Source organism: Thamnophis sirtalis, unplaced genomic scaffold (genome assembly GCF_051295495.1).
Source record: "Thamnophis sirtalis isolate CommonGarterSnake01/CBP01778 unplaced genomic scaffold, rThaSir2_p1.2 scaffold_2, whole genome shotgun sequence".
Classification (NCBI taxonomy): Eukaryota; Metazoa; Chordata; class Lepidosauria; order Squamata; family Natricidae; genus Thamnophis; species Thamnophis sirtalis.
Genome location: NW_028261382.1, coordinates 5,425,955 through 5,443,246, shown reverse-complemented (window position 1 = coordinate 5,443,246; position 17,292 = coordinate 5,425,955). Strand labels below are relative to the sequence as shown.

At 44.4% G+C, this 17,292-nt stretch overlaps 1 protein-coding gene across 1 annotated transcript in view; it reads left to right on the top strand.

Moving 5' to 3' along the window:
* ARIH1 (ariadne RBR E3 ubiquitin protein ligase 1) overlaps window positions 1–17,292 on the top strand; it is a 36,773-nt gene continuing 19,481 nt past the window's right edge. The window contains exons 1-3 of the mRNA XM_087704092.1: window positions 1–649; window positions 12,540–12,607; window positions 15,907–16,051. Coding sequence (XP_087560218.1) covers window positions 236–649; window positions 12,540–12,607; window positions 15,907–16,051 — 627 coding nt within the window. The 5' untranslated portion in view covers window positions 1–235. The remainder of the gene's footprint in view (window positions 650–12,539; window positions 12,608–15,906; window positions 16,052–17,292) is intronic.

Below are 17,292 nucleotides of genomic sequence, written 5' to 3'. Positions count from 1 at the left end.
TGGCTCAGCGGCGCCTGTGAGGAGCGGCGGCGGCGGACGGGCGGGCGGGCTTGGTGTGGCGATCGCTCCGCCGACACGAAAGGAGGCGTGCAAGGCCCGAAGCCTTCGGATCCCGGTGGGGGGGCAGGAGGAGGGCGCCGCCCCGCTCGCGGGCCCTTCTCCGCCCGCCTCGCGTGCTCCGGCTGCCGCCCCCCCCTCACACCCCGCGCGCGCGCCCGCCCGCCCTCCCGCCGCCATGGACTCGGACGAAGGCTACAACTATGAGTTCGACGAGGACGAGGAGTGCAGCGAGGACAGCGGCGCCGAGGAGGAGGACGACGACGAGCCCGACGACGACGACGAGCCCGACGACGACAACCTCGACCTGGGCGAAGTGGAGCTGGTGGAGCCCGGGCTGGGCGTGGGCGGCGAGCGCGACGGGCTGCTGGGCGGCGAGACGGGCGGCCTCGGGCCCGGCGGTGGTGGTGGTGGAGGAGGCCTCGGCGGCAGCGGGCTAGGCGGGCCGGGCCCTGGTGGAGGCGTCGGCGGAGGAGGTGGAGGCGGCCTGGGCCACGAGCAGGAGGAGGATTACCGCTACGAGGTGCTGACGGCCGAGCAGATCCTGCAGCACATGGTGGAGTGCATCCGAGAGGTCAACGAGGTCATCCAGGTGCGCGTGCCCGCCGCGCGCCGCCGCCGATGGAGGCAAAGGAGATAGAGAGAAAGAAGGCCGGGCGGGCTGGAGCAGAAGAAGCAGGCCCGGCGGGAGGGAAAGGAGAGGAGGAGGAGGAGGGGACGCTGCGAGAAGCAGCGGGAGCTGAGCCGGCCAGCCACGCCTTCAAGGGGCGATGCTGCTGGATGGAGCCGGAGCCCACTTCTCTTCTCCCCCGCCCCCCGCAGGAAAGGGCGAGGGGAGGCAACAGAGCCAGGCTGAGATCAGCCCCTCTCCCCTCCACTGGCTGGAGAGATCTCCGGCCTTGCAGTCCCTGCCTGGAAAGAGAGGGGGGCGCTCTAGAGATGGCCAGGAAAGGGTTAAGGTTCCCTGTTTTCCCCCTTTGTGGTCACTGAAGTCTCCCCCCCCCACTTCAGAGGGGTGAATTGGGTTCATTGGTAGAGGAGAAAGGATAACCTCCCCCCCCAGTTGCTCTGTGGATACTTCAGAGGGGAGGGGGGAAATCTGAGTGACCACAAAGCAATTGGGGGGAGGAGCATGGCTATCCTTTCTCTCAGCTAAGAAGGACCTCAATTCACCCCTTTGAACCATGCTTTGTGGGTACTGTGCCGCCCACCTTCAGAGGGGTTAATTAGGGTCTTTAGCAGAGAAGAAAGCATAATCATGCCCCTCCCCCAGTTGCTTTATGGGCACTAAAGTGCCGCCCACCTTCAGAGGAGTAAATCAGGGTCCTTAGGGAGGAAAGGATAACCATGCCCCCCCCCCTCCCAGTTGCTTTGTGGACACTGTGATTCCCCCCTTCAGAGGGGTGAATTGGGGTCCTTAGAGAAGAAAGGATAACCCTACAGCTGAATTGCACAAGAAATGCAGGAAGGAGAAGAGCTTGGGCGGGGGGGGGGGTCGGTGGCACTACATGGTACATGCCAGGTGAGCAGTGACTGGTTGCCCCGCCAACCCGGATGGGAACATGGTAAAGGCAAGAGTCATCGCCCTCCTATTGGCATCACCCAGAGGGGAATCCCAGGCTTCGTAGGATCTGACTTCATATTCTTGGGAGGGTTTGTGTGGTAGGAAGGCTCAGCAGTCCCAATCCTGCAGCTGATACTGGCATGAACCCTTTTTGGGTGGCCCCCGGGCAGCTGCTCAGGATGGCAACATGACAACAGGGGCAGGGCCCAGGAATGTGTACCTATGTCTTGGCATTTTTGAGAGGCAGGAGTGTGTGTACACAGTTGTTAAAAGGGATTGACTCAGGTTGGGCACAAGTGAAGTCCAATACGGAGTGGCGTTTCCATTGGTACCAAAAATATTCTAGAAATGTGATAAGAGAGACAGTGCTTCCTATTTCCTGGAACTTTTAACAAACCCTTATTGTGGGCAAGTGTATTTTGCATAGGATTGGCTGCCTATTGATTTTGCATCGTTTCCTGCTGATGTCATTGATATAAACGGGGACCAAAGCTTTTTTTAACCTTTGTAAATACTATTTCACGTTAGGGTTATAGTTACAATTACACGGTTACAGTTCACACATCCAAACGTCACATTGCTGGCTCTGAAAAACAAGTCTAGGAAAATCCCAGGTTAAGGCTTGAGTTATTCGTAATCTGGGCATTTTATACCTCCCAGCTGAAATTGGCATCCAGAGTTGCACAAGTTATAAACAATAAAATGGTTATTAGCACAGGTGTGTAATTGCATTTCCTGTTGCTAAGTAAGCAAAGGTGTTAATTCGGCTGAAGAAGAGTCTGCTCTAAAGATCAGTCTTGCTCCTGCAATGGGTTGGAATGGTCAGGTTGACTTGTAAGGATCAAAGGTGCTCTTAGCCTTCAAGACAATTGAAATTAGATGAACGCGGTGGGGAACTGGACTGTAATTACTAAGTTTTAAGCTGCACAAAAGTTTTGCCTCTAATTTTCATGGCTAATGACAATTGCTGGGTGCTAATGACGGATAGGCTTGGTTGAATTGATTTCCTGGTTTTGTTTGAAAACTCCTGGTTTAGCACAATGGCTATTTTGAGACAGAGGTCCATATAGAAACATTGACACATTTTCCTTGTTTTAGCAGCAGAAGCTGTTCAAGAAACTGAGGTTAGAATAGGATGGGGAAGTGGGGGGGCGGGGAATAGGTGTCCACATCTTCCAGGGATAAATAACCATTTCCTGTGAAGAAGAAGGATGGTAATCTGTAATCCTTCCATTCCACAAATATGTCCAGTTCAGGTAAGTGATCTATGCTCAGCGGATGAGGAAGCTACATTTCTGCTTCCAAGAGCTATTCAGGTAACTATTCTCAAGAATACCTGAGCAGCTAGAGTTCCTGGTCTTCTCTTGAGTGAGCATTCAAACAGCCCACAAGGGGCTCCTATCCTTGTCTATGTAAATATTGCATGGTGTACCTGTAACATTGCATACCTAAGACCTTGTTGAAGTGCTGTTGACGTGGCTTGCAATAAACCCCCCTTTTTCTGTCCCAAGTTTCTTCAGGATTGGCTTGATGGCCTCAGACATTGACGCTCATGTCCCTGAAACTCTACAAATATTGTATTTTTTAAAACTTCCAAGGGTCATTCATGATGTGTTAGGCGAGAATGCCTGAGGTGGTGAACTTTAGCCTGTATTGTAAAGAACTCTCCTATGACATGAGTTCTTCCTTGTGTCTTCCTCTGTGGTTAATGGCACTCACAGCCTTGTGCTTACCTGGAGATTTGCTCTGACTTTAGGAAGGTGGAAAACAACTGAACTAAACACACAGCGGTGATTTACTTTTGCAATTGGGAACTCACAAACAAGGCGACGTTAATCCTCTTAAAGATTTGCTAAAGGAAAGGGAAGAACAGCTTGACCCTGATGCCAAGAACTTCGAGTGGTAGTTAAAGCTGGGTGAGTAATCGTGGGTGTGGATGGGCCGTATTCCTTCCGCTTCCCAATTCTAATTGAACCAGGCCCAAATCCAGAGCTTACCTTGCTCTTAATCTTCGATACAGAGGCGCAATGTAAAGATTGCCAGTGAAGGATGTCTTTGTGTCTGGCAGGTCCAAGGTCAGATTTAAGAAGGACGTTATTTGTTAAGACTTATCTTGGAATCACACTGTTTCTTTATATGAACGGGTCTCTCAACTTTTGACCCTTGCTGCGGATTGCTAGGTAGTCAAAATTTTATTCACGAAATAAACATTAGAATTAACGTGTCTCTCAACTCTTGACCCTAGGTTCAGATTGCTAGGTAATCAAAAAATTTTTTTCACGAAATAAACATTAGAATTAAGGCCCTTTCATGGTTTGTCTCTTTGTTTCTTTTGTTAATTTTGGGATTGAGAGAGGAGCAAGTTGCCACTCTAGTCAAATGAGGTGGCATGTCAGAAGGACTTCAGAGTGGCATTTAGGTAAACTTGTCCTTAAATCGTAAATGTTATATATATTGCTTGAGAAGGATTCAAATATTGCCAGGAAACCCTGCAAAAAGAATATTGTCAGGTGGCTTTATCTCCTCATATGTGAATACAGGTGCGTTCCTTTTAAATAGTTGGCATTTAATGGCTTCCAGAGTACCTAATACAAAGATGCTAAGTTAAGCCTCTGTTTTTGGCCCTTCTGAAATGAAATGTGGGCCAGATTGCTCTTTGCAGTCCAAAACATGTTTTAATATTTTGGAAACACGGAGCCTCTGGACATTTCATTTGCCTTAATATTATTTTTTTTAAAGGCTGCGGAGAAGGAGAAGAAAATTGAATATGAAGTGTGTTGGTTTGGGATGTACATATCATTACGACCTGGTGTCCAGCAGTGGGATTCAAAAATAATTTTACTACCGGTTCTGTGGGCGTGGCTTGGTGGGCTACTGGTTCTCCAGAATACTACCTCTGCTGGTGTCCGATTCAAACCATTGCTACGTTCTTGGCTTGTATGGTAAACTTCAAGCTTGCTCCACTGTACGTAAGAAACTCTGTTGCTTACCAAAGGATTGTACTTTTTGGGACAGTAAAAAGCACCCACCTTGTGTATTTTTCTTTGCTTTGTATGTATGAAAGCAAACCACATGCTGGCTACAGAGGATTGATTCATAATGGCATTACAGGTACTCCTCGGCTTACAACTACAATTTCAGCCCCAGATTTTTGTTGCTAAGTGAAAACAGTTCAGCGAATTTTTCCCCATTTTACGAACTCTCTTGCCATGGTTTTTAAGTGAATCACTGCAACAGTTAAATTAGCAACACCGTTGTAAAGTGAATCTTGCTCTTTGCTCTGTTATACATGGCACTCCAGGGCATTGCAACCGTCATAAATGTGAACCAGTTGCGAAGTATCTGAATTTTCATCTCATGACCGCTGCAACGGTTGTTAAGTGTGAAAAATGCTCACAAGTCACTTTTCTCAATGCCGTTGTAACTTTGAACTGTCACTAGATGAACCGTTGTAAGTTGAGGGCGACCCGATTTGTTGTGCATAGACTCCGTAAGTGACTTGAGGTATGTTTTGACATTTGGAATTCTTCCATTTTTTTAAAAAAAATAATACCCAGTAACACTTAAAACTATTACTGGGAGGCTGATATGAAGCCATTTGTTGTCACTTGGGTGCTTTTAATCTACTGGAGATTTTATTTTGCAATTTTCCCCCTATCGAGCAATAAGCGTTTCTCTGCCATTCTCCTTGGAGCTGCTGGGAATTTGAGAGAGACCCAGATTCGAATTCTGCCGTAGGCAAGGAAGCCGGCTGACTCTCAGCCCTAGATTGCGAAGTTGAAAAACATCTGTCTGGACCCAGGGAGGTTGGTTGTGGTCCAAAACCCTCCGTGGAAGACTATTCCATCCAGCTGTGAACTAATTCACAATGTGCGTGTGGGCCAATCTACTGTATCTAGTACAGTGTTTCTCAACCTTGGTGACTTTAAGTCCTGTGGACTTCAACTCCCAGAATCCTTCAGCCAGCACAGCTCACCAAGTCACCAAGGTTGAGAAACACTGATCTAGTAGATTGTATCTATTTCTGCTCAAAGATCTGGGGGAAACCTCTCCCATGTTTTAGGAACTTTGATTTTAACCAAGTTTGTTACTCTGCCCAAATATTATCCCAAATGGGAAAATATTGATGATTTTTTTTTAAAAAAACCGGTTATGATTTCCATTATTGCTACGATATCCTCAGAAATCGATAATCCTGATTATTTAGGTTGAATATTTGGAAGGATTTCCTGGTCCTGCAAATTGCAACACTGAAGTTTGCACAAATTGCAACACTGTGGCCATCTCTCTTTCAGCCTGCATTCAACTTATTTACCTTTTATATAGCTGGATTTTTTTTTTCCCTTACAGTGGAAGTGGACTAACGTTTCTCTCTCCTCTGATAGCATTGGCTGTGAGAATGATTAAATTTATATTTTGTAGCGAATCGGAAAAGCAATACGTTTGATGCTGGGGAATGGTGGTTTGGTTGTTGGCCTTGAACTGCAAGGCTTCTTGTTAAGCTATAGCAGTAGACTTATATACCGCTTCATAGGGCTTTCAGCCCTCTCTAAGCGGTTTACAGAGAGTCAGCATATTGCCCCCAACAATCTGGGTCCTCATTTTACCCACCTCGGAAGGATGGAAGGCTGAGTCAACCCTGAGCCGGTGAGATTTGAACCGCTGAACTGCTGATCTAGCAGTAGCCTGCAGTGCTGCATTTAACCACTGCGCCACCTTGGCTCTCTTCTCGTTAAGCTATGATGTGAAAAGGGGGGGGGCTTTGAGCCATCTAGCCTTTCACATATTTTGAGATTAAAGTGAACAGCTGATGTTCCTTGGGAGAGGAAGCAATGTTAGAACAGTGGGGAACTCTGTAGGGAAGTTGGAAAGCCACTATCTCTGCAAATGTCTATGGAGATTCTCAGTTGCCCCAAAGGTGCTATTTTTCAAGGGGCAACTGGAATTTCTGGGTTTTTCTTTGAAGACATTTTGCTTCTCATCCAAGAAGCTTCTTCAGCTCACACAGAGCTTTCCTTAGTGTCTGTGGCTGTAAAATAGAGCCGGAACTAATTGTGACAGCCGTCCCAGAAATTAATACCATTACTGAAGCTATCGCTTGTAATGTTGAAACGGCCTTAAAGATCCTGGATATATTTTTAACTTCAGAAGGGCTGTCTGCAGGGGCTGGACAGCTGATCTCTCTCTCTCTCTCTTTTAATCACTCACAGTCTTAGAGCAACAGAGTACATAGATTATCATGCTAGCACAGATCTAACTAGAAAAGAAGTGTTATGTAACATGTTGCCTTAGAATAAAATGACTGAACTTGGATGTTTTTTTTTTAGGCTGCAAATATTTTCTAAATAAGTAGGACTTTGGGTTAACGATTAGAGTTAACAGATCTTTTAGCTGTATTTAGTGAAGGCCTGTGACATTTGTCCTGAATTCTGGAGAGAATTTTGTAAAGGGGGGGGGGAGAATATTTATTAAAAAATGCTTCGGTTGCTAGCATCAAATGAAATCGTTTCGACATCCAATTTTATCTTTTCATGTAAACTTGATGGAAGATTGTCTGGTCAATTCATTGTTTTGAGAAGTAATAAACAAAATTCCCCAAAAAGGCATTGGCAAAACATTTCTGTATATTTGCCAAGAAAACTGAATGTGGATATGTCCACTTGTTCCCCAGAGCTGATTTTACAGACATATTTGTCTTACATATCCTAAAAATAGACTCGAATTATATTTAAATCAGACTGTATTCTATTCCTGTTCCTTTTGCATTCTCTGATGATCAGATACAGTGGCATCCTTACCCATCATATGGATGTTACATTTAATTACTTTTACATACTTACATCTCTGAATAAAGTCAAAAATTGCAGAGGTTAAACCCTTCCAAGTTGGGAAGGCTTTTTGTTATTGTATGAACAATAAATCCTTGAAAGATGCTTTTTTTTCTGAATAAAGGGCAATAACCCTGCTCTGGCCCTTTGGAACGAACTCCCTGCAGAGATTCGGACCCTCACCTCTCTCCAGGCTTTCGGCAGGCCTGGGGTTGACGAGTTCCCTTCCCCCCTCGAATTGTGTGACTGTTGACTGTCTTTTAAATTCTCTTGGTACCTGTTTGTTGTACTCCCTTCTTGTTTACCCCCCCCCCTTGGGTTTGTTAGCCGCCCTGAGTCTCCGGGAATAGGGCGGCATATAAATACAATAAACCTTAAACCTTAAAACCTTAAACCATTCATCAAATATATGCAAACGAAACCCTTCCTCAACCTGGTGGGATCTGTAGCCTTATTTGCTTGGATTCCATTTCTAGGGTTTTAGACAGGAGTCTTCGCCAGCTCTGTTTGCAAATGTGGGTTGAACCTGGGACTTTCTCCATGGGAAGCACGCATAGCAGAGCCACAATTCCATTTTCAAGGAACATCTGTGAATGTAGTTTTTTTAAATAAAAAAAAAGTCTGAACTCTTGAAAGAGAAAATTCACTTTTGCTTCAGAACTGCTAATTATTGTGGCCCGCCAGCAGCCAATGGAACTGGCAGCAGAGTCAGACAGCGAGGAGGTTGGGGAGGAATGTGGGCCAGTCTTGGGGGTTGAGGAAAGCTCAGACGAGGGCTCTGCGTCAGAAGCAGAGAGGGAGCTAGACAGCAGTGAGGCAGAGGAACAGCTGGAGCCTGTTCCCAGTGTGCACATGCACAGAGCTGCCAGAAGACAAGAACAACTAAGAAAGCAGGGTTGACTTGGGAGTAAAGCCACACCTTGGAAGTAATTGGCCCCTCCCAGAGGAAACAAAAGAGGAGCGAATGGGGAGGGGGCTTTTGCAGGAAACAATTCGTTCCTTCAGTCGTTTCAAGAATGGAAAGTTCTGTTTGTGACTATAAGAGACTCTGTGTCAAATGCTGCCTTGCCCTGTGTTTGGAAACTAATTATCTGGCAGCTCTCCAAACGAGATAAGGTTCGTGTGGATAAATATTCCTCTGAAAAACTGTTTGCCAAGCCTGGCTGACTGAATGAAAGGAATTCACAGTCGTGTAAATAAAAGGGGTTTTGCCAGGACCAAGACTTTGCTTCATGCTTGTTAAGGGAGCCTAGGTCAGAACACTAATAGACTTCCTCGGTGGAGATCATTTGGTCCATCATGAGTTTTTTTCTAAGCCATTTCTGCTCATTCCCCCCCCCCCTTCTTCCTAGCTGTAATAATGATACTGGCTTTAATGAACGGCACAAAGAGGTAAACATTAGCACTAAAATAATACAGACAGGAACCTGACCCTTCTTTGCATACAGCATATGAGACAGAATTGGAAAGAATATATGAAGCCTTCATGGAAATACTGCCAGATAATGTGTGCGTGGGATTGACAGCCAAATAAAATTTGATTTATCAGCAGTCTCACCAGTGAATAAATAGGTTATGGTGTTCTACATTTAGCAGGGATGGTATAGCCTGGATGGGGAATAAAACTTTTAGTAGTTCTTAAATAGTTTAGTAGTATATTCCATTCAAAGTTTCTTTTACATCTTTTATTCACTGACAGCAAAGGCCTTAAAAAATTAATAAATTTTATCTCCTTTGTCAAATACAGGCAGTCCTCGACTCACGAGGCCAAATTTTCAGTTGCTAAGCGAGACATTGGTTAACTCACTTTTGCCCCATTTTCTTGCCATTGTTGTTAAGTGAATCACTCCAGTTGTTAACGTAGTCACGTGGTTTTTAAGTGGATCTGCCTTCCCCGCTGATCACACGACCCCCCCGGGGACACTGCAACCATCATAAATATGAGTCGGTTGCCAAGCGCCTGATTTTTAATCATGTCACCTTGGGGGCTGCTGCAATGGTCGTAACTGTGAAAAAGGTTCATAAGTCAGTTTTTTTCTGTGTCGTCATAACTTGGAATGATCACTAAATGAAGTGTTGTAAGTCAAGAACTTTTGTTGTTGTTAGTTGCAAAGTTGTGTCATTGGGACCCCATAGACAATGTTCCTCCAGGCCTTAACTGTCCTCTACCATCCTCTAGAGTCCATTGAAGCTCATGCCAATTGCTTTGGTGACTCCATCCAGCCACCTCCTTCTCTGACGTCCCCTTCTTCTTCTCTTGCCCTCAATCTTTCCCAGAATCCGGCTCTTCTCCGGTGAGTCCTTCCTTTTCCTTAGGTGGCCAAAGCCTTTGAGTTTCCTCTTCAGGATTTGACCTTCTAAAGAGCAGTCAGGACTACCTGTACTCGTAAATGCTACTTAATGTGAAATAAAGCCAAATATCAGAAAAACCAAAGCCACACTGTTTATATCTCAATGCAATAGCAGAGTTGGAAGGGACCTTGGGGGTCTTCTAGTCCAACCCCCTGCCTAGGCAGGAAACCCTATACCGTTTCAGACAAATGGCTACCCAACATCTTCTTAAAGACTTCCAGTGTTGGGGCATTCGCAACTTCTGGAGGCAACTTCTGTTCCACTGATTAATTGTTCTCACTGTCAGGAAGTTTCTCCTTAGTTCTAAGTTGCTTCTCTCCTTGATTAGTTTCCACCCATTGCTTCTTGTCCTACCCTCAGGTGCCTTGGATAATAGCTAGACTCCCTCTTCTTTGTGGTAACCCCTGAGATACTGGAACGCTGCTATCATGTCTCCCCTCGTCCTTCTTTTCATTAAACTACACATCCCCAGTTCCTGCAACCGTTCCTCATATGTTTTAGCCTCCAGTCCCCTAATCATCTTTGTTGCTCTTCTCTGCACAAACCTTAATCTCAATCCTCTAAATATTGGGCCTTCTTTGCAAGTCATGATAGGGTGGAATCTCCCAAAAATTCTGGTTTTCTGGTGCGTCCTCCTTTGATCCGTTTGGATTCTTCTGCCAGAGATTACCATGGTGGATAGGTAAACTAGGGAAGGCATTTCTGGTTAGTTCTGCAGCTCCCTCCTCCAGGAGGAGCGAAGTGGGAAGCTACCTTATTGCATGCAGGAGCTTGCTTTGCTTGCATTAAGCCTCGATTTCCCAGATATTTTGTTTATGATGAGATGTGAATGTTCCTGGTATGTGTCAGCTGGGCTGAGCTATTTGTTGTGCCTGGAGAATGGTCCTTCACTTATGCAACATCAAGTCAAGTTGCACAATGAAACATTAAACTGACATTTAATAGCTAAGAGGATTATACTTATATGTCTTACCTGCCTTTCTATTTGTGGAAATCTGTACTAGTAATCCTTTTTTCGTTTCATTGGGATCTGTGGAGTATGTAAATAGCATGGAACATTCAGAATAACTTAAAATCTGGATTATTATTTTTTTTTAAGGCTGTTTCCCCGGACCTCCTCGGATAAGAAGCCCAATCGGGCTTTTGAGCACTTGCTCTAAAATAAGCCCTCCCCGAAAATATTGCAAAGCAGCAGCTATGAGGTGACCACGCTCGCCACCTCCTGCACCTCAAAAATAATAAGACTCCCCGAAAATAAGGCCAAGTCTTATTTCCGGGGGTGGTGGTGGTGTCAAAAGAAAATAAGACCCTTATTATGTACGCTCCCCGTTGGGAGAGCGAGTACGTTTAGAGAAGCGTTGTGAGAGTTGTGTTGGAGAACACACAAACCAGCATACAGAGACACTGCAGTTTAAATAGGCTTTTACTTTCGTGGAAATAGAGGTATCCGAGTCCATCAAACAGTCCAAGTCATACACGGATACGACAGTCAGTCATCAACGTCTTTCAGTTAAGGGATGATCCAAATAACATAGTCCAGTAATCATATAATCAGTCCGGTACACAAAGTTTGCTACCAGTTGCAAAACCTACAATAGCTCACGGCACTTTCTAACAGCCAGCTTCCAAAAACACTCAGATCAGATCAGCCCAGCATCTAACGAACAGAGAGGTAACAGTCATTCTGGCTCCTCCTTATGGCTGATTGAGGAAAACAGCAACCAATCACATTTTACAGTATGATTTAAAGAAACAGCTATAGCATTGTTACATGATTTATATATTGCCAACCCAACCGTTAGATTATATTCCTAACAACCCTGTCTTATTTTCAGGGAAACACGGTAGTCGGACTCTTGAGTTAGCCTGTTGGGAGTCTGGTCTTAACATTGCCTGAATGTATTAAGAAAGAAAATGAATTAAAGCCAAGCATTCTAGATCTAGTGTATTTAGGGGGAGGGGGAGTCCCCATTATTGTACAGGCTCCATGTTCTCATCTAACGTACCAATAAAGGAGAATTATTTGTAGCTCAGGGTTGAAACGAGGGGTCCTTGGTGCTCTCTGAGCTGGGTGGTTTTCCTGCAGACCGTTTCATTAGCACTGATAATGTTACCTAGTCTGAATGATGAAACATTTGCAAGAATAAAAACCAAGCTACCCCACAATCCTCCTCCTCCACAGACCCCCCCCCCACTCCCTTCTAGCCCTAGTTTGGGAAATGAAACATCTGCAAGGCAACACCCAGGAACACCAAGGACCCCACAATCCTCCCCCTTCTAACACTGATGATATTACCTAGTTGGTAATCTGCAAGGAAAACAAGCTCAGAGAGCACCAAGGACCCCCACAGCAGTCCTCCTCCTCCTCCACTCTGCAAATCCCACTTCCTTTGGACACTGATGATGTTACCTAGTTGGGTCATGAAACATCTGGAAGGAAACAACCAAGCTCAGAAAGCCCACCAGTATCCTTAGTCTCTGGTGTGTTTTAGCGGACTGGGGAATTCTGTGAGACGTATTCCACAGCCAAAAGGGCCATAAGGAAAAATTCAGGTTCCACAATTTTAGATTTCGCTCATTATTGACCAGGCAACTGGTTTCAACTTGGATTTTTGCCTTTGAAATAATTATGCCGGCTATATCAGATATAATTGGGAGAGGTGGGGATGAAGTTTTGGGAGAAAGGGCAGAGCTGCTGCTCCCATTTCTTAAAATGACTTTCCTTCTTCCTCTTCTAGAATCCGGCCACCATCACCAGGATACTCCTCAGCCATTTCAACTGGGATAAAGAAAAACTGATGGAGAGGTAAGTGTGTGTGTGGGTGTGTGTGTTTCTCTGTGTGTACACGGACTGGAAGTTGGTCTTGGTCAAGGGATCTCCAAACTCTTTGAAGACCTGTGGACTTCAACTCCCGGGATTACCGTATTTTTCAGACTATAAGACGCACCGGAATATAAGACGCACCATGATTTTGAAGAGATACATTTTTTAAAAAAGATTTTGCACTCTTCAGGCCTCCTAAACCCTCTGCACACCTTGTTTTTTGCATAAAAAGGGGGGGGGATGCAGAGCTTTGGGAGGCTTCTAGAGTGCTGCATGCTGCGGGGAAGAAGAGGCCCGTTTTATTGCTTGATTTTGCCCTCCCCAGCCCCCAGGAGCACTTTGCAAGCCTCCCAAACCTTCTGCACATCCATTTTTGCAGAGCAGGCAGGGTTTCAGGGGGCCAAAAATGCTATATTCAGTGTATAAGACGCACCCTCTTTTTTTTGGGGGGGGGAAGGTGTATCTCCAAAAAATACAGTACTCAACCAGCATAGCTGGCAGAGGAATTCTGGGAATTGAAGTCCATAGGTCTTAAAGTTGCCAAGTTTTGCAGTCCTGTAGCCGATGACTGGATGGGCGGAAAAGGCAAGAGATTGGCTAGGAGAAGTTTGTTGTTCTCAAGCGATTATATGTAAGGGGTTTATTTATTTTCCTCCTTCGGAGGCAGCCATCAAGAAAGCTTCACAATAAATATTGAAACATTTGCATTATTGGTTAGAAACGTATTCCTAAAATTGGTTCTCCATCCTGCAACAATGAGGCAATGGCGCAACTGACTAATGATATAGTTAAAGAAACTCGATCAGAAAAAAAAAACCTCTCTGATAATTACTTGGTTTTTCTCCTGGGTAGACAGAATAGCAAGAACTCAACTCTTGTGATTCTTACATTCTTTAAACAAATAAGGAGTAGAAAATGGGCTATGTTTGTGAGCCAGGCCCTTGACATTTGAGGCTACTTAGAAATCAAAGACGCCCATTGAGGTCCCTTGGGAGGAGAGGAGGAAAAATGTGTCTTTATTTGGGCCAGTTATTGGAAAATTAATGGTTTGGTTCTTTTGAAAAATTCCTTACCCAATTCATAAATTCAGCCTGGGTGGTATAATTCCATATCTCTCACCACATACTTAAAAAAGAGTGTGGCGCCATTATGCCGCCCATCCTTAACCAAAGATGCTAACAGTTTGGAATTTGTTGTGGAATAAAGTTAAGATATTTGTAACATGAGATAAAAGGGATTTTTTATTTATTTATTTAATAGAAACAATTGGCATAGAGACATAAGCTGCTTCAGAGCTAGCTGCCCTGGTATCGGAACTAGCTTAGTAAAATTTATGTCACGAGATATAATGTGGCTTTGGCCTTATCTGTTGGGCCAAAACATGGTTGTTTAGTTAACAGACTTCTGAGTGTGATAAAGAAATCCAAACTTGGAAAGGCGCCCAAAATGGCCTTACGAGTTAAAATGCTTAACTCACAACTATAGTCAGGAGCCTTATCAGTATAATTAACTGACTGGCTTTATCTAGTTGCAAAAGGGACGTAGTGGCTCAGTGGGTAAGAAGCTGAGCTTGTCGATGAGAAAGGTCGGCAGTTTGGAGGTTTGAATCCCTGGCGCCGCGTAACGGAGTGAGCTCCCGTGACTTGTCCCAGCTTCTGTCAACCTAGCAGTTCGAAAGCATGTAAAAATTGCAAGTAGAAAAATAGGAACCACCTTTGATGGGAAGGTAACAGCGTTCTGGCATTTAGTCATGCCGGCCACATGACCACGGAGATGTCTTCGGGCAGCGCTAGCTCTTCAGCTTTGAAACGGAGATGAGCACCGCCCCCTAGAGTCAGGAACGACTAGCACATATGTGCAAGGGGAACCTTTACCTTATCTAGTTGCAATTAATCATACTGGCATTTTCCACAACCTTCCCTAGAAATTTTGGAGTTGCACACAGCCTTGATAGGATGGCCTGTTCAGCATCTCTTGAAATATGAGGGCTTTGGAGGCATTTTGAATATTTTTCACGTTGGAGAGTTTATCTACAAGCATTAATCTGTGGAAGGAACGGTTTTTCACTTTTAGTTTTTGATATCTAATTCCAAATCACTTTTAAGACAATCTGGTAGGCTAGAAAATGTTTCTTCATCACTAGGGAGAATGCATCCAGTTTGAGATTTTTTTTCTAGAAGCATAACTTGAGCTCCTGAACCAACAGAAGGAAGGAAAATGTTATGTTGTCTATTAACAGTTCTAATTTAATGTTTAATTGCCGAAGACAACGTTATTTTGAAAGCTTTTGTACACGGGGCTGCATTCCTGTGGCTGAATATTTTTTAATGTGTTTATTGATTGGTGGTGGGTCATCAAATTGATGTTGAGTCTTTGGGATGATAAAGATGACATTGAAGTTGACTCTCTGCGATCCTCTTTCTCCAGGACGGTCTGTTCCTAGCCTGACCCTTCAGTTTTCCCCACTGGCATTGATTCTATCAAGAGTTGTGTTTGGCAAGATGGAAGGCAACTCTTTAGTTACAGCTTGTATTTATTTGTAAATTTAATGTGATTGTATATGTGTGTGTGAGAGAGAGAGTGAGGGAGAGATAGACAAAGCAAGAGACAGACACACAGACGGAGAGAGACAAAAAGAGAGACACAAACACACACACAGAGAGAAAGACAGAGAGAGACATAGAGAGAGAAAGACAGAGAGAGACAGAGAGAGAAAGACAGAGAGAGACATAGAGAGAGAAAGACAGAGAGAGACATAGAGAGAGAAAGACAGAGAGAGAGAGAAAGACACATAGAGAAAGAGAGAGACAGAGAGAGAGAGAGACAGAGAGAGAAAGACACAGAGAGAAAGAGAGAGAGAAAGACAGAAAGACATAGAGAGACAGAGACAGAGAGAGAGAGAAAGACACACAGAGAGAGAGAAAGAGAGAGAGAAAAAATATATCCATAAACCCATTAGATGCTTACACAGCAACAGGGATTTGTGCCCTGAAGTGACCCTTTGTAGCAGGGTGGCCTACCACTATTTTCACAGTGCATTTTGTCGTTTTAAAAACAGAAACACGAGCAATAGTTTTGTGGATTTAGATAAGCAAGCCCATCTGCCTCTTCTAGCTAACAGATGAATTAAAACACAGAAAACTTTTGAGTTTGTATACAGGCCCCAGAGCTCCTGCATTGCCGGCTGGAATTGTTTTCAGCATTATTATTTTTTAAGGTGGGTTTTTCAGAGGGATTTTTTTATTATCATTATTCATTAAGCTTCATTCTTCTTTGGGTAGGTACTTTGACGGCAACCTGGAGAAGCTCTTTGCGGAATGTCACGTCATTAATCCTAGTAAAAAGTCTCGAACACGTCAGATGAACACCAGATCATCTGCCCAGGACATGCCGTGTCAGATCTGCTATCTCAACTATCCGAATTCGGTGAGTGCCTTCCAAATTGTGCAACCTATAACTTGAACATACATACATACATACATACATACATACATACATACATACATACATACATATCCTTAACTACCATATTTTTCAGAGTATAAGACGCACCAAGATTTTGAAGAGGCAATTTTTTAAAAAAAGTTTTAGCACTCTGCAGATTTCCCAAAAGCGGCCCATTTTTTTGCCCAAAAAATAGAGGCTGCATAGCCTTTAGGAGGCTTTCAGAGTGCTCCTGGGGGCGGGGCGGGGGGGGCAAAATTGAGCGAGAAACGGGCTGTTTTTCGCTCATTTCTGCCCTCCCCAGCCCCCAGGAACACTCTGAAAGCCTCCTAAAGGCTATGCACGGCCAGGGGGCGGGGTTTCAGGAGGCCAAAAAATGCTGCATTCAGTGTATAAGCCGCACCCAGATTTTCAGCCTCTTTTTTGAGGGAAAAAGGTGTGTTTTATACTTTGAAAAATACGGTATCTGTGTGTAATTTGCAGGCCTGCTTATAGGTAAAAGGTAAGACCTAAGATTGCACAAATAGACCAATAAACGCCAGATAAATAATCTCTAAAATCTTGAGGGAGAAAGAAGAAATATTCAAACGCCTTTTTCTTCTGCAGTAGAAGAGACATGATTACATACCAATGATTCTGGTTTCCCCTCCCCCCCCCTCGTTAAACACCTCCCTAATTTCATTTCCCTTTCCTGTCTCTCTCTGCTTATCATGCCTGTCTTGTGATCCAATTTCTGCTTCTTAAAGACCTTTGGATATGCTCCACCTATGGGGCTTTAGAGGCACATGTAGATCTGCACGCGTAAGATGGTTGAAATTTGCGATCCTCAAAATGATTGCACAGCTTCTGGAGCAGCAGAGTCGGAAAGTACCATGCTGGTTTTACCATCAAAGCGGGAGAATTGTAAACATTTGGAATCGGTGTCTCCCAGAGTTACATATTTTGATCGCAAAAATATTTAAAGGGATCTTTGTGAATCAGATCTAGGTTCCTCTGTACAGGTAGTCCTCACCTAATGACTAGTCGTTTTACAAGTATTCAAAGTTACAATGGCCACGGAATCAGTGCTTTATAGCCTGGGAGATTACTTACTTGTTTCTTAATGACTGTGAAAAAACGCAGAAAATTACTTCTGGTCACATGTGTGCCTCAACTTACGACTGCAAAAACTTGCCGCTGTAATGCTGGGCTCAATTGCAGTCATAAGTCGAGGACAACCTATC